Source organism: Trichosurus vulpecula, chromosome 5, assembly GCF_011100635.1.
Source record: "Trichosurus vulpecula isolate mTriVul1 chromosome 5, mTriVul1.pri, whole genome shotgun sequence".
Lineage (NCBI taxonomy): Eukaryota > Metazoa > Chordata > Mammalia > Diprotodontia > Phalangeridae > Trichosurus > Trichosurus vulpecula.
The window spans coordinates 15282525-15305250 of NC_050577.1; the positions used below are offsets into that span (position 1 = coordinate 15282525).

At 40.1% G+C, this 22726-nt stretch overlaps 1 protein-coding gene across 3 annotated transcripts in view; it reads right to left on the bottom strand.

Moving 5' to 3' along the window:
• Positions 1–22726, bottom strand: part of FAM126A (family with sequence similarity 126 member A) — a 100223-nt gene that overhangs the window by 47612 nt on the left and 29885 nt on the right. For 2 of the 3 annotated variants that reach the window (XM_036760220.1, XM_036760222.1), the window contains exon 2: positions 8187–8265. In XM_036760220.1, coding sequence (XP_036616115.1) covers positions 8187–8237 — 51 coding nt within the window. In that variant the 5' untranslated portion in view covers positions 8238–8265. Of the gene's footprint in view, positions 1–8186; positions 8266–17186; positions 17211–22726 lie in introns of those variants that run through there. The other variant, XM_036760221.1, reaches the window with a different exon arrangement.

A 22726-nucleotide genomic window follows, 5' to 3' on the forward strand; every position in this document is an offset into this window, starting at 1 on the left:
CAGAACTATTTTTTTTTTAAAGAGGCCATTCTTTGCCTCATTTCTTATTAAGCCTTAATCAGTCAAACTGAGACCTGTTAAAGACCTTAGCTTGAAAAGGCCGGGTTCTCCACTACATCCTGGGCCATCCCCAGTCATCCTGATAGATATCTGGCCACCGGACCCAGATGGCTCTGGAGGAGTGAGGCTGGTGACTTTGCACGGCCCTCCCTCACTTAAATCTAATTCATTTGCACGTCATGGCATCACCTCCCTGATGTTATGGTCCTCTTCAAGAACTAAGGACAAACAGCAAGAGGCTGGAAAGGTAGAGTTGGGTGGTGCAAGGGTCTTCCTGATATGAGTTGGCATTTGATTCTAGAGGCAACAGAGAGTCACTGGAGCTTGCTGAGTAGGGAAATGGTCGCTGTGGCAAGCACAGAGAAGAAAAAGGCAACACAACCAGGGAGGCCAATTGGGGGCCATGGCAGGGGTCTGGGAGGAGGTGAAGATAGCCTGAATTTGTGGCAGTGCGGGTGGACAGAAGGGGACAGAGACAAGGGCTGCCGTGGAGGGGAAAAGAAGAGCCGAGGCATTGGTCGAAAGGTGTGAAGGAGAGCGACAAGCGGAGGGTGCCCACAAGGCGGAAAGTCTGGACTGACTTCAGTGAGCATGCAGACGCCCCTCCGAGCCCAGCTCCCTCAGTTCCCATAAGCCATCTGTCCTCCCCGCCTCAGTCAGCTTCGGGGATGGCCGCCACAATCTCCATCTCACTGCTGCCCGCCTCCTCTCTGGCCTTCTGCTGTTGCCCTGCCTTGTTTGCCTGAGCCTCTTACTCATGGTGATCTCCAGTCCTTCTATCTCTCCTTCTTCTCCCAGTCCATGAGCCCTTCTCTAGTCTCATTTTCCTCCCTTTATTCTCTCCCTATAACTGACAAACTCAACTCTGGACTATCCTTTCCCCAGGATTCCTTGCCATCCTAGCCCTTTACCACCAAATACCAACTCTAGGGTATCTTTCGTTACCTACTTTCTATGATCAAGATCTCTCTCAAGAGCTTTGGAATTGATTGTGTGACATGGGAGACACTGGCACAGGACCGCTCAGCATGGCGTGCCCGCATCTGAGAAGGTGCTGTGCTCTATGAGCAAAGCAGAACTGAAATAGCTCAAAAGAAATGGGAGATGCACAAATTTAGAGAATTCACCCCAAATGTTCACACAGACTATTCGTGCCTAAGCTGTGGTAGAGCATTCCAAGCTCATACTGGTCTGAGCAGCCACAGTCAGACACACTAAAACTTGACTATAGCATAGCGATGTCATTTTGGTCCTCTTCGAGAATGAAAGATAACAACCAACCAACCAAGCAATCTGTAATCTTACTCAAATACCACTAAACATACAAAGGGTATGAGTAAGTGAGTAAGTGAATAAACATTTATTAACTGCTTGCTCTATGCCAGGCACTGTGCTAAGCACTGAGGACACAAAGGAAGATACAGACAGTCCCTGCCCTCAGTGAGCTCATGTTATAATGGGGGAGGCAACATGCAAATAACAAGGTACATACATCACACACACACGAACACATCTAGAATAGATGGAAGGCAATCTGAGAAAGGAAAGCCACTAGCAAGCGGAGAAAGAAAAGCCTCCTGCAGAAGAAGGGATTTGAGCTGAGTCTTGAAGGAAGCCTGGGAGGCCAAAGTGAGGAGGGAGAAAAGGTGCTGCTGGTGTGGGATAGAGACAGCCAGAGTAAAAGCCTGGAGGGGGGTGATGCCAGCTCCTCCAGAACAACAAGCCAGCCAGAATGCTCCCTTACAGAGCACAGGGAGGTGAGTCAAGTCTGAGAAGACTGGAAAGGGAGGAAGAAGACACATGGTGAAGAGCTTTAAATGCCATGCAGAGGAGTGGAGCTAACCGGGAGTCACTGAAGTTTACTGGGGGCTTGGAGGAATGGTCATGCCTACATTTTGAAATGAATGATAATTTTTTTCAATTAATACGTATTTGTTTTATGTCCCTCCAACATCTACCTCACAAGAAGAGAAGAGGAGAGGAGTAGAGGGGAGAGAAGGGGAGGGGCTACTTACTATATAAGTCCAATTTCTCCTGCCCTGTATTTAACTGACCAAAATGGAATTAAAGTATAATCTAGCATATTTGTTGTCCTTTCTAACAAACTACAATGAAACTAAAGATAATTTTAACATTTTGAAGTATTGTTAATAAAGTGAGATTAATTTTCATGACTCTCTCTTCTTAAAATTATCCAAAATGAATTGTTTTTTACTTTTTTATGGCCTTGTAATTTTCTCCAAAACATCAGTATCAGTATCAGAAGCATTTCTTCCTTTCCCTCTTTCTCTTACCTTAATTTCTTCTGAGGGAAAAACAAACTGACAGGCCTTGGGGGAGAAGAAGCCCTCTAACAGTGATCCACATCCCCCAGAAGTGGGCCAGGCATAGTAGTCAGGAGCACTACACAATGACCTCAGACTCCGGAGGTAATGGTAGCAACGGCTCTACCAGGGTCTCCTGCGGAATGGGGAAGATTGACCCTCATGACCATTTAACTGGCCAGGGCCAGGGCAGGGCCCAGCTCCTCTGAGCAATGAGGTCATGGTGTAGAGCTATAGTCAGAGCTCCTTGCAGCACAAACACGAGTAAGCTGAACAACAGAAAGGCCAAAGGCCAAAGATTACACTGAACTAGTAAGAACTACACTTCAATTTTCAATGAAGCTTCCATTTTTAACACCTTATTAACATGTAACAATAGTTTAGTGTCTACACAAAGAGAACTTCTAAATTAAAAATTACTGTTCCTAGAATGCAAAACTTGGAATCAGAATGTATAAAAAAGGCGAGACATGATTTCTGAAAGGTGGTAAATCCATACACTCTCCTCCTCCATTGGTGCCAGGGTCAGGTATCCAGTACCTACTCAAAGAGCCTCCTCGTGCCATCACAGGGAGAGGAACTACTCCACAGAATAAATGTGGCCTGAAGGGTATAAAAGGAGACCAACTCTGCCCTCCAGAACACAGGGAGGCCTGTTTCCAGACACGACTCAGGGCTAGAATCTTGTTCACTAGGATGAGTCCAGGACAGATGAGTAGTGTCTGAGAAGCAAAGGAGGGAATGATTCCTAGTTTTCAATTGTTTGTATTGATGGTTGCTTCTGTTATGAAAATAGATGAATAGACGGCCATGTTGAAGTTTGGAAGTGTCACCGTTCCAATAAACAGGAAAATCCTCTGACTAGTCTAATAGTCCATTGTACAAACAGAGCACTTGCAGGCAATCTGTACCACATTAGCTAATGCCAAGAAACCCTAATTCAGTTACACATTAAGCATTCCTGAAGCAGAAAATAAAAACTAATCATATCTCTAACAACATAGAGAATGTTTATATATATTTATGCAGACATACACACGCACACACACAGACACGCACACACGTGCGCGCACACACACACACACACACACACACACAAAGTGGAGGCATATATAAGATTTTGCTAAGCAATTAAAAATATAGACAAACTCTTAACTCCAGGACTGTATATAACGTTCTGGATTATCCGACCACAACCAGGGGTATAATCCAGGGAAGACATACTTTAGAACTTGGATGAGTCTGTGACCATCGCCTACTTAGTCCTGGTGCCTGCCCCACCAGAAATCCTCCATAGGGACTCCACCCAATGTGCCAGATCCTTCCTCTTGATCTGTGGGACCAAACTCAAATAGAAATGGGGGCTACTAATTCATACAGATGAATCCCTTGGGCACGCTGACTTAGAAAACCACATAGTAACACATCTGTGTTTTATTGTAATTTTATTTCTTTTATTAAAATCTTCCCAATTACATTTTGCTATAGTTCAAGCCAGTACTGCAGTGTTGGGGGCCACCTGCAAATTGTGAATGGGTATCAATGGAAGCACACAGGCTGTCCATCAATTTTGGTCCAGTAGTGATAGGTACAACCTATTTTCTCCCCTCCGGTTGCACTTCTCTGATGAGATCCTATATATACAGCCTCTTCTACACAATCCTTTATGTGCAGTGTGCTCATGCCTACCACATGCCTCTCCATTGCTTCTTGAGCAACATTCAACTTTAATTCTTAGGAGACTATGACTTCATGCTTCAAAGATACATACCATCACTGGAGGAATACTGTTAAGAAGATGGGCCTTTGTTTCAGAGAGAAGAACAAAGTGACCAAAAACAACTCAGTTTGCCAAAGGCAATCTAGCCTGCTCTCCTGCTCCATTCTGGTCCCAGTTCTTTTTCCAGATGCAGTGTTTATGTAAGATATACATATAATTGGACCAGCTTGACAGAACAGACCCTCCTATGGGCTTAGAGGTAGGTGAGCCTAATCCCCTTTAGTGAATCTGGCTTTGTAATATTCATGGACTTGATGCAAACAGCACAATGAAGTTGCAAATAAGAGAAAATGGAAGACCTCACCCTTTAGAGGGAATCCCTCTTCCATCTGGACGCTGTTTGACCATCCATCATGACAATGGCAAATGCTTTTGTCAAACATACATCTTTCTGTTATGTCTCATTTAATACTAATAATCAAAAGGAGGAACAGTTATCTCTGCTGATATATCTTCCAAGGAGTCTCCTTTATTTTTGCATATGCACAGAGAAACTTTGCTGGCAGGGAGCCTAAAAGGTGGTGGCTTTGAATCGGATGGGTTGTTGGTTCTTTTACAGATAATAACTGATTTTTCTCCACTGCTTCTTCTTGTTTTTTTAATTAGTTTTTATTGCTATTTTATGTTTCCTATATCACTACAGTTACCCCACGTATCCCTGACAGCCATCCCACATGACGAATTTTAGAGATAAAAATCAGCACAACTGATCAATTCAGTGAAAAAGTCCAAAAACGTGGGCTCACATGACCCTGCCTCCACAAAGGGGTAGGTTGGAGGTATCTTCTCATCTCTCTTCATTGGAGTCCTGCTGGAGCTGTATCCTGGGTGTGTCTCTGTTCTTTCCATCCGCACTGCTGCGGTCACCGTGCAGATTATTTTCTTGGCTCTGATCACCTCTGCATCAGTTCACAGAGATCTTTCCAGGCTTTCTTGTATTCATCACACACATTCTTTGTTACAGTACAATTATCTTCCAAACTGTCCAGATGTACCACAATTTCTCTAGTCATTCCCCAATCAAGGGGCATCAATTCTTCACTACCACAGAAAGTGCTGCTATAAATGTCTTGGATTATATGGGGACCGTTTTTTTACTGATGGCCTCCTTGAGGTATAAGCCCAATAAGAGAGTCAAAGCGTATGGACTTTTTAGTCACTTTATTTGCATAATTCTGAATTGCTTCCCAAAATGGGTGCACCATTTCACAGCTCCACCAAAGATGTACCAGTGTGCCTATCCTTTCACGACCCCGCCAACAATGACTGTTGCCATGTTTTGTCATTTTGGCCAATTTGCAGGGTGTGAAGTGAAATCTCAGGGTTATTTCAATTTACATTTCTCTTATGAGTGGTAATTTGAATCATTTTTTCATGTACTTTCATGTACATCTTTTCATGTACTTTTCAGTTCTTTTGCTGATCTATTGATACCCTTTGACCATTTATCTCTTGGAGAATGGCTATTAGAAATATAGATACACACACATTGTTTATATATCTCAGTTACCAAACTCTTTTCAGAGAAATCTGATAAAGATTTTTCCCCCACTTGACCACTTCTTATCCTAGCCATTATCCTCAGTACATTAATGTTGCCTGGGCAGAAGAGTTTCTGTTTCAAATAATCAGTTACCTATTTTATCTTTTGTAATTGCTTCTATCCCTTTTTTGGTTAAGAATACATTTCCTAGCCATAGCTGTGAGAGGTATATATGTTTCTTTTCTAATTTTTTATAGCATGATCTTTAATATTAAGGTCAAATATACATTTAGAATGTATTATAGAGTGGGGTGTGAGGTGTGGGCCTAACCCTAATTTCTGCCAGACTACTTTCTAGTTTTCCTGGAAGTTTTAATCAAATAGGGAGTTTTGCCCTCAGTAACTCATGTTTTCCACTTTATCAAACACTGGGTTCTCGAATTCTTTTTTTCTGACCCTCCCTTGTCCAGTCTGTTCTGTTGGTCTATTTCTCTGTTCTTTAACCAACACCACATGGTTTTGACAATACAGTCTGAGGTCTAGAAGTCCCTTCATATTTACTTCTTTTTATCATTTCCCTTGATATTCTAGATATTTTATCAAGTCCTGCAAAGTATTCCCTTGGTAATTTGATTGGCATAGCATCAAAAGTGCAAATTAAGTTCAGCAGTATTATCATTTTTATTATATTGCCACAGCCCAGCCATGAGCACTGAATACTTCTCCACTCAAAGATGCTCTTTATTTCTTTAAGGAGTACTTTGTAATTGAATCTACATGCATCTTTTAGGTGCTTAGGGAGGTTGATTCCTAGATATTTTACGCATTTTGTAGTTATTTGGAATGAAATTTCCCTTTCTATATTGCTTCCGTGTTTTGTCATTATTATATAGAAATACTATTGATTTGGGAGGACTTAATTTGTAGCTTGCAACTTTGCTGAATGTGGAGGTGGATTTTGTTATAAGCGTGGGTCGTGTCCTTCTGTCTACTAGCCCAGCCTGGCTGCAGAAGCCTGAGGGGTGAGGGAGAGGTGATGAGTGAGCTTAGGGTCAATGAGCACCAGTTCATAGGTTTGAAGGGTATTTTTTTAACCTTCTTCTGGGTTCTGCATACCTCAGACCATGGAGATAGCTGAAGTTGCTTTATCTTTGGTGCATAATTTCTTTACTGGAGAGGTTTGAGAAGTCAGAGGTCAGAGAAAAAAAATCTAGTCTTCTATCATGTCTCTCACATGACCCAGAAGTTGCAATAGCCTTCTCTTATTGTTTTATGATACTGCTCCTAACCCACCCTGCCACCCCCACCCTCATCCTCCTCCCTAAGATTCTAAAACAAGTATACATTCTGAACTGGTGTTATCCTCAGTTTCCAGATGTCTATTTGGCCGAGAGATTGAGCATTTTCTTGCTGGGAGAATTTCAAGATAATTTTGTTCTGCTCTTTATGTCAAGTAGTTTACACTGGTTATGGTCCCTTAGGAAAGAGTGATAATATGTGTTGGTCTACTTCTTTATCCATTTCTCATTTTTTGGCATCAACAGCTCATTTAAATAGGTCAAGATGGAGTTTTCTCAACGAAATGCCAAATCTTCTCATTCTTAATTTTTCTTCTAATTTGTTTATTGATTTTGGTCTTTTTCTACTGACTGCACTCTTGGATGTCATCGTGGTCTCAAGATCATTTTGCAAGATCACATCAACTCTGAAACCCTCGTGCCACCCATCCCCGACTCCCTGGCCTGGGCTCCTCCCTATCCTCCATTTAGAAAGGTCACAGAGCAAGTCATGTTCTCATTTCCTGCCTCGCTAAACTCCTTTGGATGTCATTACAGCCCATGTTTAGTATCCCTCCCCTCTCACCCAGCTGGTTTTTATGTGTTGTTTTCTTCCATTAGTTTGTTAGATCCTTGAAGATAAGGACTATCTTTGTATCCCCAGCACTTAGCACAGTGCCTGGCACATAGTCAGTGCTTAATAAATATTTATTGACTATTACTGACTATTGACTTACTTATGCAGATTTTTGTTGCAATCACAGGCAATACACATCCTCTATAGTTGGTTCCACTCATATATCATTGTGCTTACTATACAGACATAGGAATTAGACTTAGAGAACATGGCTTGATGGGAAGGAGGGCAGGGGGACTAGATGACTTATTAGAAGAATTTAAGTATCAGAGAGAAAGCAGGCAGGAGGAAGAGGGAACTCTTTCTTTCTATTGTTGTGTGGCCAGTAACATCACTGGAGTATATCTACAGAATTAACCAGACTGTAGATGAAGACTTCCTCACCCTTGGTGATTACTCCTAGCATCAGCATAACTCTGGTATAAGTAGGAGAAAAATAAAGCAAATCAACTTATTTTGAACCAGAAGGGGTGGGGGGGGAACCCCAAACAATTGTTCATAGGAATTTTCTAAGCACACTCATAAACAGATAATTAGTTTTGCTGATGTCACAAGCAAAATTTAATTTAATTTGGAAGTGAGGTTTATTTCTAGTATGTTTACATTATTACACAGTAAACATTACCTTGAATTCTGACAACCATTCCTCCACAACCCCTTTCTCTGTCGTCAACATCTTTCCACATCTGTTCAAAGCCTTTCACCTAAAATGAATGGACAAAATTGTTAAAATTGAGTGTTTTCCTTATAGCCAACGAACAGTAGAAACTGTACAATTTAAGTTATCTAATTCCAATAATTATTTCACGTCATTAAAGCTAATTACTTAATTCTTATTGACTATCTACTTCTCAGCCAGAAACTTTGCCCCGGTTTTAGCCCTTTAATCTCTTGAACTCCTGGCCTTTCCCTCCTATCCCATCTCAGCTGGTGACTATACTACCTGGCCCACTATTTCAGGCAGGTCTCAGTCATGTTTGACTTTATTACCTATTACCTACTTTATGACCTACCCTGGTCATCTTTTCCATTGAGTGATCAACTATCTTGCCATCTGGCCATCCTGATTATCTATCCCCCTCCATCACCTCCAGTTTGAGAACCATGACCAAATCAATTCTGCTACGGTCCTAGAGGGGCAGTATGTCAAACTACTCCCCTATGGCCTCATATACACACAATCGCTTAAACTTTCTGATCAGTCCTCCCATGCAGGTACTACTTTCTTGTGTATGTGGTTTCCCCTATTAAGATACAAATTTTTTAGAGTAGGGACTACCTTTACTGTCATATTTGTATTTCCAGAGTTTAGCATAGTCCCTGGCACACAATAATACTTAAGTTTTTTCATCCATTCACTATTAAATCAATGTATATATACAAGATAGAAAATGTCAGGATCCTGACAAAAGCATCACAGTCATCATGCATAAACTGATTGCAAAATTTTTCAGTCAGTTTCAGTAATAACAGCTGCCTGGCACATTAGACATTTGTTTTCCCTTGATAACAATTTTAAAATTCCAGAATTAATTCGAAGTTTAATGAAAATGGTAGGGGGAAAACACTAAAAGTACAAATGTATAAAAAGAAAACCATTCATACAAAGTTGATTTTGAACCAAGTACTAATGAAATTTAACATATTTAAAAAATAACATTTTGGTCCTTAATGGCAGTGAAAATATTTTGAAAAACACTTTAAAAGTACTCTACAGAAACACAAATGATTTCCAATACCAGCAGTTATGAGTTATCTCTTGCCACACGTGGGCCTCATTACCACTGTTCCCTATATTTGCAGCCATTTTTCCATGGACATTATATCTGGGGCAACAGCATATTCCACAATATGGGGGAGAATGTCTTGTATCAACTGTTCTTCCTATGCCATCCTAGTCAATGCTCGTTTGCTGAAAGCTAACTAAGAGTACTGGCTTCTGGTTAAAGAGAAGAATACTGGTTATGGCTTGTGGGCTTACAGCATCAGAAGTACAGCCACAGGGTTACCCCTAGAATCCAAGGGTGGCTACCATGCTCTGGAATTCCAGCCCAGGAGTATAAAGTGCAAGTTTTAAGAATGACCCAGAGAGAGCTGTTACATAATTAAAACTCTGGAGAAAGACTGCTAAAAGTATAGAGTAAAAATTTAAAACAAACAATTTTTTGCAGAAATTTCCATTCAGTTCCTTAAGAAAAATGTAACAGAACTTGATTTTGATTAGCAAAAAGCAAATTGAATATGGCTAAACAGTTATCTGAAGCTATGAGGAACAGGATGCAATATCAGGCGCATGAAAAAAAAAGACTTCCCCAAAGTTCTGTTTTCCTACAGACTAGCAAGGCTACTCTATGAGAAGAACTGAATGATAGTTATCTAGGGGCAAAGAAAGGCACCAGGGATCATAACCTTTGAAGAAAAGTATTTATGATGTAAATGAATTCATGAAAAGGTGTTACTAAGAGCTCACTGAATGTGCCAGGAACTGTGCTGAGTGTGGAGGATAGAAAGGAAAGCAAGAATAGTGCTTGCCCTCCAGAAGGCTCACCATCTAGTGGGAGAGACAACATGAAAATGACCCTGTAGAAGAAGGACCAACACAAGCTGTAAGAGTGCTAGCCTCGGAGGCAGGTGCTGGCATCTTAGATAGTAGGATTTTAGCTGAGACTTGAAGGAATCAGGAGGAGGAGAAGAGGGCTAGACTTTGCGAGTATGGGGGAGGATGGCCAGCGGAAAGGCCCAGAGTCGAGATAGCAAGAGTCATTTGTGAGGAAAGAGAGGAAGCAAGTGTCACTGGCTTGCAGAATATGTGGAGGGAAGTGAAAGTAGAAGACTGGAATGGTTGGGGTGGACCAGGTTCTGAAGGGCTTTAAAAGCCAAACAGATGATTTTCTATTTGATTCTGGACACAAGAAGGAACAACCTCAGTGACTGACTAGGGGGTGGCACGGCCAAACCTGTACTTCAGGAATATCACTTTGACAGCCACCTACAGCAGCTATTGCAATAGCCCAGGTATCAGGTGGTGACGGTCTGCACCGGAGTGGGGGCTAGGTCAGAGGACAGAGGGGTGAACATGCCAGAAATGCTACAAAAGTAGGATTACCAAGATTCATCAATATATTGGATGGGGAGGGGGGCAAAAAAGAATGAGGAATTGAGGATGGCACCTAGGTTGGGAGCTTAGGTGACTGGGAAGATAGCGGTGTCCTTGATAGGAACAAGGAAGTCAGAAAGGGGAGAAAGTTTGAGGACAAAAATAATGAGCTCAGTTTTGGCCACGTTGAGTTTAATTTGTGTATGGGCTAAGATGTGTATGTGCAGCTAAGTGGTTCAGTGCATAGAGCAGCGGTCCCGGAGTCAGGAAGATTTGAATTCGAATCCAGCCTCAGATTCTTACTAGCTGTGTGACCCTGGCAAGTCACTTAAAACCCTATTTGCCTCATTTCCTCATCTATAAAATGGGAATACACAAGAGATGGAAATGGAAAACCATTCTAGTATCTTTGCCATGTAGAGTCAGACACAACTGAGCAACGTAAACAACAAATGGAAGACTCCGTTTGAGACGTGCACTAGGGAGTTGGAAATGTAAAACTGAAGGCCAAGAGAGATTAGGGTTGGACAAACAGATATGAGAATAAGTATAGAGATGATAATTGAATCGACATTGAATCGACAGGATGAAATCCTGAAGCAAATGGCAGAGAGAGAAGAGACCCAAGACAAAGCCTTGGGGGACACCCATGGTTAGTGGGCAAGACCTGAATGAAGATACAGCAGAGAAGAATGAAAAAGGTCAGAGAATTAGTAGAACTAGGAGAGAGATGTGTCATGAAAGCCTAGACAGAAGAATGTATACAGAAGAAGAGGACGATCAACAGTGTCAAAGGTGGCAGAAAGGTCAAGAAGGATGAGGACTGAGAAAAGGTCAAATTTGGCAATTAAGAGTTCACTAGTAACTTCAGAGAGAGCAGGTTTAGTTGAATGATGAAGTCAGAAGCCAGACTCTAGACAGTTAGGAAGAGAGTGGGAGGAAAGGGACCGAAGGCCACTGTTGTAAATGGCTTTCTCAAGGAGTTTATTGATGAAAGGGAAGGGTGTGATAGGATGACAGCTAGTGGTGATGGATGGATCAATGGAAGGAAGGAGGAGGAAGTAATGGAGAACATTTGGGGAATAAAGAGGTGTAAAATAGCTACTGTGGAGAGTCTGATAAACAGCCAAAATGAGGTCTTTTCTCTAGCTTTTTCAAAACCAGCAGCTAGGTTTTTTCTCAACTGAAAATTAAGGAAACAAAAGTGTTACAATTTGGCTACTCACTTTTCTAGTCCATCCTATAATTTGACTAGGTGTGGTATTTTACTGAATCATAGAATTTGAAACTTGGAAAGGATTTCGGCAGTCATCTAGATCCCACCCCCCACACACACACACACTTAAAGCTTTAGGATCCAGCTGTTGTCCTAAATAACACACATAAAGACACTCTTAAAAATGTTTAAGACTTCTAACCAACTGTGTGGCTCTAGAAGACTATTACAAGGCAGATCTCTCTTCTCCTATTCCCCAATGAGTGGCTTTAGTGAGGCTGCTATACTGCGAAGAGTCTTTAACAGTGATATAATGACAGTAAGAGCTGAAAATTTCTATACTTAAATGACTTTATGTCATTAGAAGACAAAGCCAACCTCTTGGGGTGGGGGTGAGGGGAGCGAGAGGAACATATTACATCCTGGAACACAGGAGTTTAATTTTTACAAGATTTATTAACTATATTACTGTATATCATCTTTCATTTTCAAATATGATGCTACTGACATCAATTACTCTCTCCAACATGAAGGTGTCCCTGAGATGACAAGACTAAATTGAGTTTGTTAAGTAGAAACAATATACACTCTCACTACATGAATGGGGGAGGAGGGAGAGAGGAAGGTGACTGCTGAAGAAGACAGGAGTGGGGTTAAAGCTTTTCACTTTTTATTAAGAAGCAGTGAAGGAATTTAATTCTTGCTGACACATTCAATGTGTTTCTACTGTCCCCAGTCTGAAACAAGTTACAGCAGCAATCACTACATAAACGACAGAAGTTTACGTAGCCATTTAGGGGAAAGGAAGCAAAGAGAAAGGACGGAAGCCAAAGATAGGGGATAGAGTATAATGGAACAAAATACGCAAAGAGGCCTGATGATAACCCCACAGTCATCTAGTATGAAGTATGACAACCTCTAATTCCATATGCATGATTATTTTAATGGAACATTCCCTAAATAGTCATTTAAATAATTTCAAAATAGATATTGAGAACGGTTTCTCCAAAATGAGAGCAAATAACTATACCCAAAGGCCTATAAAACTGCATACACTTTGACTCAGCAATACCATGATTAGGTCTATATCCCAAAGAGATCAAAGAAAAAGGAAAAGGCCCAAGATGTATAAAAATATTTATAGCAGCTTTTTAGTGGTGGCAAAGAATTGGAAATTGAGGGCATGTCCACCAATTGGGGAATGGCTAAACAAGTTGTGGTGTAAAATGGTGATGGAATACTATTGTGCTACAAGAAATGAAGAAGGGCATGGCTTCAGAAAAACCTGGAAAGACTTGCATGAATTGAAGTAAAGTGACGTGAGTAGAACCAAGAGAACATTGTGCACAATAATGGCGATATTGTTACAATAGTCAACTATGGAATATATAGCTATTCTGATCAATATAATGATCCAGTCCGAGACAATTCCAAAGCACTAATGATGAAAAATGCTATCCACCTTCAGAGAGAGAAATGATGAACTGTGAGTGCAGATTAAAGCAACACGGCTAATACAGAAGTATGTTTTGTGTAATGGGTATTACATAATATAATTATATAATAATATATGTGTAATGGGTATTATACTGCTTTTCTTCTCAATGGGTGAGGGAGGAGCTGGGGAGAGGGAGAGAATTCCAAACTCCAAAGAAAAAAACGAATGTTAAAAAAAAACACTTCAAGTCTGAGGCTCATGCCAAGAAAAAAATATGTATCATAATGGCATAATCAACTACAAACACAACCACGAAGGAGCAACATGTCCTTTAAAACTTCTCACTGGGATGTAATGTAGATAAACTCTGGGTTCTGAATGAGAAAGACCTAGGTAGAAGAACTACCACTGTAAGGTCCCCTAACAGTGACCATCCAGCCTCTGTTGGAAGGGTGCCCACCACTCCTTGGCATGGCCCACACCACACTGGGGCAGCTCTAGCCTAAACCATCCTCTTGGAATCTTCTACCCTTTGCTCTTCATTCTGTTCCTGGGGACCAAATCTACTCCACCAAATTAGATTTGAACACTCAGAGCATCACATGACAGCTCTTCAAATACTTGAGAACAGTTTTGTCCAGCCCCAAGTTCTCTTTTCCAGGCTAAGCAAGCCCAATTCCTTCAATGGATCCTCATGGCTCTTCACCATCCTAGCTGCCCTCTTCATGGCACTCATCAATCAGCAAGGACTCATCAACGTCCTTCCGAAACTGGCCGCGGTGCTCTAGAAAAGAGCTGAAGAGAGTAGATCAGAGAGAGGCTCTCACCTTCTTGTTTCTAGCTCTCCTTTGAACTCAATCCAAGATTGCATTAGCTGTTTTTAGCTGCCTGCCATATCACAAAGAGGACTCATGTTGAGATTGAAGTACAGTCAGTCAATAAAATACTTATTAAGCACTTATTTATATGCCAGGCATTAACTAGGTGACTCAGTGGATAGAGTGCTGGGAGGCAGGAAGACCTGAGTTCAAATCTGGCCTCAGACACTTACTAGCCATGTGACTCTGGGTAAGTCACTTAACCCTTTTGCCTTAATCCACTGGAAAAGAAAATAGCAAACTACTACAGTGTCTTTGCCAAGAAAACCCCTTGAACAGTATCAATGTGCTATGTATGGTCCATGGGGTGACCAAGAGTCTGATGCGAATGGACAACTGAACAATAACAAACGTACCAGGCACTGTGCTAAGTGCTATGGAAACAAAGAAAGTCAGAATTATGAAACATGGTCCCTTCCCTGAAGGCACTCATATTCTAATGAGACAGACAGACATGAAAATAGAGGACAGCACTAGCAGTGAGTATTAGGTGTTGGGGGAAGAAGCAGGGAAGGCTTTCTGAAGGTAGGAGTTGAGCCAAGTCTCAATGGAAGTCCCAGAAGCCTGGATGCAGAAGTAAGGATGAAAAATATCAAATACTACTTCTAATCAAAGCCCAGTGAAGAGCCCTGAGAAGGTAAGTAGACCCCATACCATCAGCCTTGCTTCCAGCCTATCCCCATAGTCATCACTGCGGAGAAAGTCTCCACCTTTCCTATCACCACCATGATCAGCTGTCAACCAAATGAACAGGAAAGCTCACGAGCCTTGGGGAATGTCAGGGCCTCCCAGACCACTGGTCTTCCACAGCCCCCACTGCCACCATCTGGGGAAGCAACCTCTAAAGATGTAGCTTGCAACTATTTCTACGGGTACTAGGTATGGATACAGCTACTGAAGATCCAAAAAGAAAGTTCTCATTACCAAAACCCTTGACACTGCCAAATGGTTCAACATCAGAAACTGATATGACTTTATCAATGGAAATGATGTTAAAGAAGAAGCCTGACTGCCTGCTCTGCTACTGTACCCCAAGACCATGAGGTCTTTCCACTTGACTTACACCTAAAACCTTCCCCTTCTAAATGTTTTGTTCAGTCACGTTTGACTCTTCATGACCAGGTGGGTCACAGTGCACCAATACTGGCCATGGTGTTTACTCGGCAAAGACACAGAAGTGGTTGGCCATTTCCTTCTCCACTGGATTAAAGCATCTGCTTTAGAAATAGTAAACACTTAACTAGATGCTCTTCCATTCACTTATCTCATCCAAACCTCAAACAAGCCTATGACATAGGTGCTGTTATTTTCCCTTTTCACAGAGGAGGAAATAGTTTTCAAGAGGTTAAGTGACTTGTCCAGACTCACACATTTTTAAGCGTCTGAGGCATAATTCAAACTTGAGTCTTCCTAAATGCAATGTCTTATCTACTACAGCACCTTATTTCCTCAATTTAAAATCTCAGTAGGCCACATCTTAGAGCATTCTGCTCATTTGTTATGTGCTATTATTGGAGTCACAGCCAATCTGAATTCAGTATAACAGACCAAAGGTGGAGCCATCAGCATTCCTAACTGCAGAGTTAGGAATCTCCCTCTTTAAACAAACAAACCTTCATTTGAGCCTGCTGTCTCCTTATGCCATCATGCTATACCTCTTCTCTGGGCTGAAATTCTACAAAGGTTCTTGTGTGTGTCTTCACCATCCCCACCTTCCATGGCACCTCTCAATTGGTGGAATCAGGCTTCTGAAAACCCCACCATGACTCAATGTGCTCTTGGCAGTTACCAAGGATCTCCTCTTCTTCACCTTCCTTTGGCCTGATCTCTTACAGCTTTTGACACTCCACTAAGCTTTCCTCCTGCACATCTTCTCCCTTGGCTTCCGAAAGACCATCATCTCCATTTTCTATCAGAATGGAAGCTCCTTGAAGGTAAACACTTTCATTTTGATCTTTGTGTCACCAACTCTGAGCACACAGTTGTTCCTTAATAAATGTTGATTCTTTCTACACGTCTGATGACTCTTTCTCAGTCTTCTTTACTAGATCATTGAGCTTCTTGAACCACCTAGAGTAGGCCCAAGGTCCCTTTCTCTTCCCTCCATTCTTTTTCCCCTGGTGAGCTCAGCAGTGGCCAGGGTTACTTATCATCTCTGTACAAATGATTCCCAAATTCTTCTATTTATGGTGGAATATAGAGAAATCTTAAAGAATTCTAATTTGGGTGTTGTCAAAAGACTGGAAGAGACCTAGGATTTAAAGTCTCAAGACCTAGCTCCATGTTCCAATTTTGCTCTTTAGTAACTGTGGGTCCTTGGGCAAATTATGTAATCTTGCTGATACTCAATTTCCTCAAATATGAAATTATTATTATCTAATGCCTACCTTACAGAGTTTTGAAAATCAAATAAGATAATAAATCTGAAAGCATTGTAAAAGAGTCAGCTACATGGTGTCATGGATACTGAGGAGGGCCTAGAGTCAGGAATATCTGAGTTCAAATCCAGCCTCAGATGCTTACTAGCTGTGGGACCCTGGGCAAGTCTCTTAACCTCTCTCTCCACAGTTTTCTCATCTATAAAAGGGGGATAATAATACCTATCTCCCAGGATTGTTGTGAGAATCAAATGAGATAAAATTTGGAAAGTGCTTTGCAAACCTTAAGGCACTATAACCCACTACACTGTGAGTTCCTTGAGAGCAGAGACTGACTTTTGCCTTTCTCTGTATCCCCAGCATACTGCCTGGCACATTTTATATGTTTAATAAATGTTTATTGCTGACTGATCTATAAAATATAAAGTCCTATACAAATGTTAATTAAAAAGTGATATAGTTGTTCCCCTAAGAATTATTGCATCACACCCAAAAGTTCTTGAAATAAGTGATTGAGTTTCTTCTCTCCCCTTTTTCCCATTATCTTCACAACTTACCTCAGATACCCCAAACTGACATTTACATAGTGTGTTAAGGTTTGTGAAGCACTCTCCATACCTTATCTCACAGATTTCAAATTTTCCTGTCAGATAGGTCTTCCAGTTATTTTTAAGCTCGCTTTACTGATGAGGACACTGAGACTCAGAGAAGTACAAGACTCTATGACAAGGACATGAAGCTATGGTGGCAAGGGCACTGGGCTTGGAGAGAAGAGCCAGGCTTTCAACCTGGCCCTGCTATCAGCAGGCTCTGCGTTCTTCTTTCTTCATCCTATCCTGACAGGGCTGGGAGTGGAGAGCACTTCTGAAACCCTTAACAGCACACATTCATATGACTCTTTATTATTGTGGGGCTTGTCGTCCTCACTGAATAACTGAGTTTTAACATATTTACATTACTGACTAATAGCACTTCTCATATAACACTCTATAGCAAAAGAAATACAATGTTTCATTCTCTAGCAGTTCAACTATTCCAAATATTGACTACAAAATTTAAGCCAAACCCAAAAAAGTTAGAATTTTCATTTCTGATATCATTTGGTTTTGAAAACTATGTCAGTGTCCAACATAAAACATTAACATAGTACATTATTTCCAAATAGCTATAAACATTTTTATTAATGTTTCAACCAATAAAAAGTGTTACAGTTAGCATGACCGTTTGAAAAACTGTCACAAAATGGTTAAATGAATTGTAATAGTGTCACCAATAAATCAAAGGGAGAACTGTAAATCTCTCAAATTCCTTGACTCAAATGACTGTTCTTGGCCAGCATTACGAATGTCAATTCCAAAATGCCATCAAATGAAATGTTTATGTAATCCTTTGAAAAGACATAGAAAAATGGCACACTTGAAAAGAAAAGGTCTTTTAAGAGAGCATGATGGATTCCAAACGAAAATCAATGGTATGAAAATTGGCTAAGCCTACCATTTAAATCAAAGTTATACTAAATTCTCATCTCCTTACTTATACTTGTTCCCAATGTAGGCCAGGCCACAAAAACTGCCCCTGTTTCTCCACCCACCTTTCCACCTACCTGTCTCAATTCAATTCAATCAGCAAGCATTTGTCAAATAGTTATTTTGTGCCATGCACTGATCGCTTGCTATAGAAGCTCTCTTCAACAAACGAAATCACCACAAGGCAATCCAGCAAGTCTATGCTAGGATATCTTCAGCATTTCCAAGAATCCAAGTAAGAAGGGATTGAGTCAGAAAGTTTGGCCTAACATACAGGTGACACAGAAATGCCCTCTACACCCTTCTTCACAAGAAATCCTACAAACCCCACTTAAAACCCTCCAGACAGAGCCAACACACAACTTTCACTGAAACTGCCCATCCTACTTTTGGATAGCTTTAATTGTAAGAAAATTTTTCCTTACATTGAACTAAAACATGCCGCAGAATTTTTCTCAAATAATGCAAAAAAAATTTGTGTAAAATCATTATTTTAGTACCTTAGAAAAAGGTTTAAAGAGCCTAAAAGAGACAGCATTTGGAATGTTTTTAAAATACAAAAATTATCATCCAAGACACACATAGATTCGTGGTGGAAAGGGAACTCACTGGGTTTGGTGCAAAAGGACTTGAGCTAAAAAATCCTTGTTCTGCTATTTAGGAACTCTGTAAATCTGGGGTAAGGCCCCTTGGCTGTGAAAGGAGGGTTGACCCAGATGATTTCTCAGGTTCCGTCTTGCTCCAACCTATCAGCCTATGAAATAATTGTGTTAGAGCTGCCTGGGAGAACTACAGTACATGTGACAAGATGCTCAAGACTTTTGAACAATCAGCTTTTAAAAACTTTTTAACGTGGAAAACTTCTTAAGAAAGTGTTAAGAAAATACAGACATTAAAAATGGAATCTAAAATATGAATGTATCATGAAAAAAAATGGAAACTTCATGAGAGACTTGTAAAGGGCTTTTTAAAGGCAGTGTGGCAGAAAGTAGTTGGTGACGTGATACTTTCTCACAGACAACTGTCTTACTTATCTACCACAACCCTATTGTTTGTTACAGAAACTTTCCCCTAGTGAACCTGTCCTGTCGACACTCCCAGAAGAGTAACAGTGACTAAAACCAACACTGGGGGCAAGGACAACATGAATTACCCAAGGAAAGCACATGCTCAATGCAAAATAGAAACAAAGATTAACAAACCCTCTGTAATATCTACCAACACTCAGCAAGAGACTTCTGTGACTGCCAAACACACACCTGCAAGTTCATCTATAACTGTTTTCTTAATCCATTAATACACACGGAAAACCAGAGTACATATTGATTTTGTAATTGTGCAGCATTTATAAATATCAATTAAGCAAACTAAGCAACTTAGACCACTGTCTCACATGAAAAAATTTGAAAAATATTGTTTGTTTTGAATGTTTTCTTCCTGGGAAAAAAGAAGACATAAAGAGGGGTGCCTGGTTCTTACATGCAACCCACTTTCTATTTCCTTTTTCTGTCCTTTTAGGGTAGGGTTTTTTTCAGCTGTTAGAAAGCTTCCTGGGTTTCTGAGGAGGTATTTCTGTGAAGTTAATTATTTTTTCTATATTTTTAAATTCACATGAAAATATTTCTATATTTAGCTCATCTTTAAATCACAACCATCTTCACTTAACAGTACATCTGTTCAATAAATTAACAAGCATTTATTAAGCACTTACTAGGTACTAGTCACTCTGGATAAGAAGAAAAATTGAGAAACAGTTGTCCTTGAGGCCTTACCAAGAAAGAAACAATTCCTGCCAACAAGAAATTTACATTCTAATACAGGAGTGTGTAGAAAAACACACAAAGCATAAAAATAAAGTGAATAAAATCAAATATGTACAAAGTAGTGAAATACAAGGTTATCTGGGTGTCACCAGAGGAGGTGTGCAGAAGACGGTGCTTGGGCAGAAAACGGGCCTCAATTTCCTTCTCTGTAGAATGAGATACCTGTGAGGTCCCTGCTAGTTTTGGCTATGAGAGGACAACAAGGATTCCTGGAGACCCCAAAAAGAAACAGACACATGCACATCAAAACATACTCTTTGTTCACCTTATGTCTATTTTTATAAAGGACAAAGATCTTGAATCTTGGAAGACTGTGATTTCAGTCCTGGTAATGTAAGTGGAAAAGGACTATTTTTCAATTTAAAAATTTTACAGCATTTAAAATTTAATCCTTCTGAGTAAATAAATGAAACAGGTAATGACACTGATTACCCAGAAGCTGACAAAGAAGCTACCAAGAAGCCAGTTTGTTTCCTTTCAAACTAGTAATAATTAGAGTACTGATTTTTAAATTAGTACTGTTAGACTACATGCAACACTAATTTGAATTTCAATTATCAACCACAAGTAATGTTTATTTATTTTGGTGAAAATGTAATGGCTTAAAACTGTCACTCCCCATCTTAAATTCAGTATTGTATATATGCAATATAAAAATCCAAATGTATTGAAATGGTATTTTATAATTTACATTAAGGAAGCTTTAAATCATTAATCAGAGCCATATAATTCATCAATATTTTTAATAAAAGGTATAGTTGTTGTTTGACATAACCTTACAGAAAACGTTTTTTTCCAGAAAAAGGTTTCATTTTAGAAGACAAATCTATATTTCAGAGCAAGGTGTTTTAATTTTTTTAATTTGGTATGTGATCAAATCAGAAAATGAGTAAAATATACATTCATTTCTCAAAGCTAATCGAGGCAGATACTTGAAGTCACTGGGAAGGGAAAGATCCTAGATTTAGAGACTGCAGTGACCTCAGCAATCTCTTATGAAGAGATCTCCAGAACACCAGAGTAATACTAGGGGCATCTAATTCAATCCCCTCATTTTACAAGAAGAGCAAAGGAAGGTAGAAAGAGGTAAAGTACCTTTCAATAGTCTCCCACCCCCACCCCTGCTCCTCTGCCTCCAAATCCAGCCTTTTTTCTACTCTAACACTGACTCTCAATAGAACATGTTAGATAAAAAGTGTGTAACATGTTCCCTACTCTGCATAAGGCTGATATCACAGACAAAAAACATTCATATTGTTTATTAGTTAAATAAAACTAAATTTAAAAAGTTTAGCTCTTGACCCAACCATTCTGGAGAGCAATTTGGAACTATGCCCAAAGGGGTATAAAACTGTGCATACCCTTGGATCCAGCAATAGCACTACTAGGTCTGTATCCCAAAGAAATCATAAAAAATGGGAAAAGGACCCACATGTACAAAAATATTTATAGTAGCTCTATTTGTGGTGGCAAAGAATTGGAAATTGAGGGGATGTTCATCAATTGGGAAATGGCTGAACAAGTTGTGGTATATGAATGTAATGGAATACTATTGTGCTATGAGAAATAATGAGCAGACAGACTTCAGAAAAACCTGGAAAATCTTATATGAACTGATGCTGAGTGAAGTGAACAGAACCAGGAGAGCATTGTATACAGTAACAGCCACACTGTGCGATGACTGACTTTGACAGAATTAGTTCTTCTCAGCAATGCAAAGACTCATGATGGAAAATGCTATCCACATCCAGAGAAAGAACTTTGGAGTCTAAATGAAGATGGAAGCATACTATTTGCTCCCCTCTTCTTTTGCTGTTTTGTTTTGTTTCTTCTTTCTCATGGTCCCTTCCATTAGTTCTAATTCTCCTTTATATCATGACTAATGTGAAAAAAATGTTTAATAGGAATATTTAAGTAGAGCCTATATCAGATTGCATGCCTTGGGGAGGGAGGAGGAGAAGGAGGGGGAGAAAATTTAAAACTCAAAATCTTATGGAAGTGAATGCTGAAAACTAAAAACAAATTAATTATAAAAAATAAAAAGTTTAGTTCTAAATGTCATAGACATTTTTCTTCAGCACAAAAATTATTTTAACAAAATAAACCAGTTTCAAAATATTATAAAAATAAAATATGCTTCTAAATAAAAATTAGAACATTCATTTCCACAAGATTCAAGCAGAGTTTAAAATGTCTCTCAAACTCCAAGGCAGAGATGTCCAGCAGGCAGTCGGTAATACAATTCTATAGCTCAGAAGAGAGATTAGGACTAGAGATAGAGATTGGGGTGTCATCTGCAGAGAGATTATCATTGAACTCATGGAAGCTGATGAGATGACTGAGAGGATATAGAGAATAAGGAGGACCCTGACCAGAGCTTTGGTGTAGACCACCTCACACAGGGTGATACATGGATGATAACCAGAAAGGTACACTGACTAGTGGTCAGATCAGCTGGAGAAGCAGCAGGAGAGAGCAAGGTCACAAAACCCAGGGATGAGACAACACCCAGGAGGGTAGAGCAGTCAGTGTTCACTACAAAGAGGTAAAACATAACCAGACTGGGAAAAGAATGTTGTTTTTAACAACTAAGAAATTCCTGGTAATTGTAGTTGAAAGCAGTCTCAATCCAGGAGGAGAGTCAGAAGCCAGATCCCAAAGGGAAATAAGTGGGAGATAAGGAAAAAGTTTTCTTATTTTGGACTATATCCTGTTTACCATAACAACTGTTCCATCATTAAGACTTTTTCCCCCAGGGAAAAGGACCTTTTCTACAAAAATATTTACAGCAGCTCTTTTTGTGGTGGCT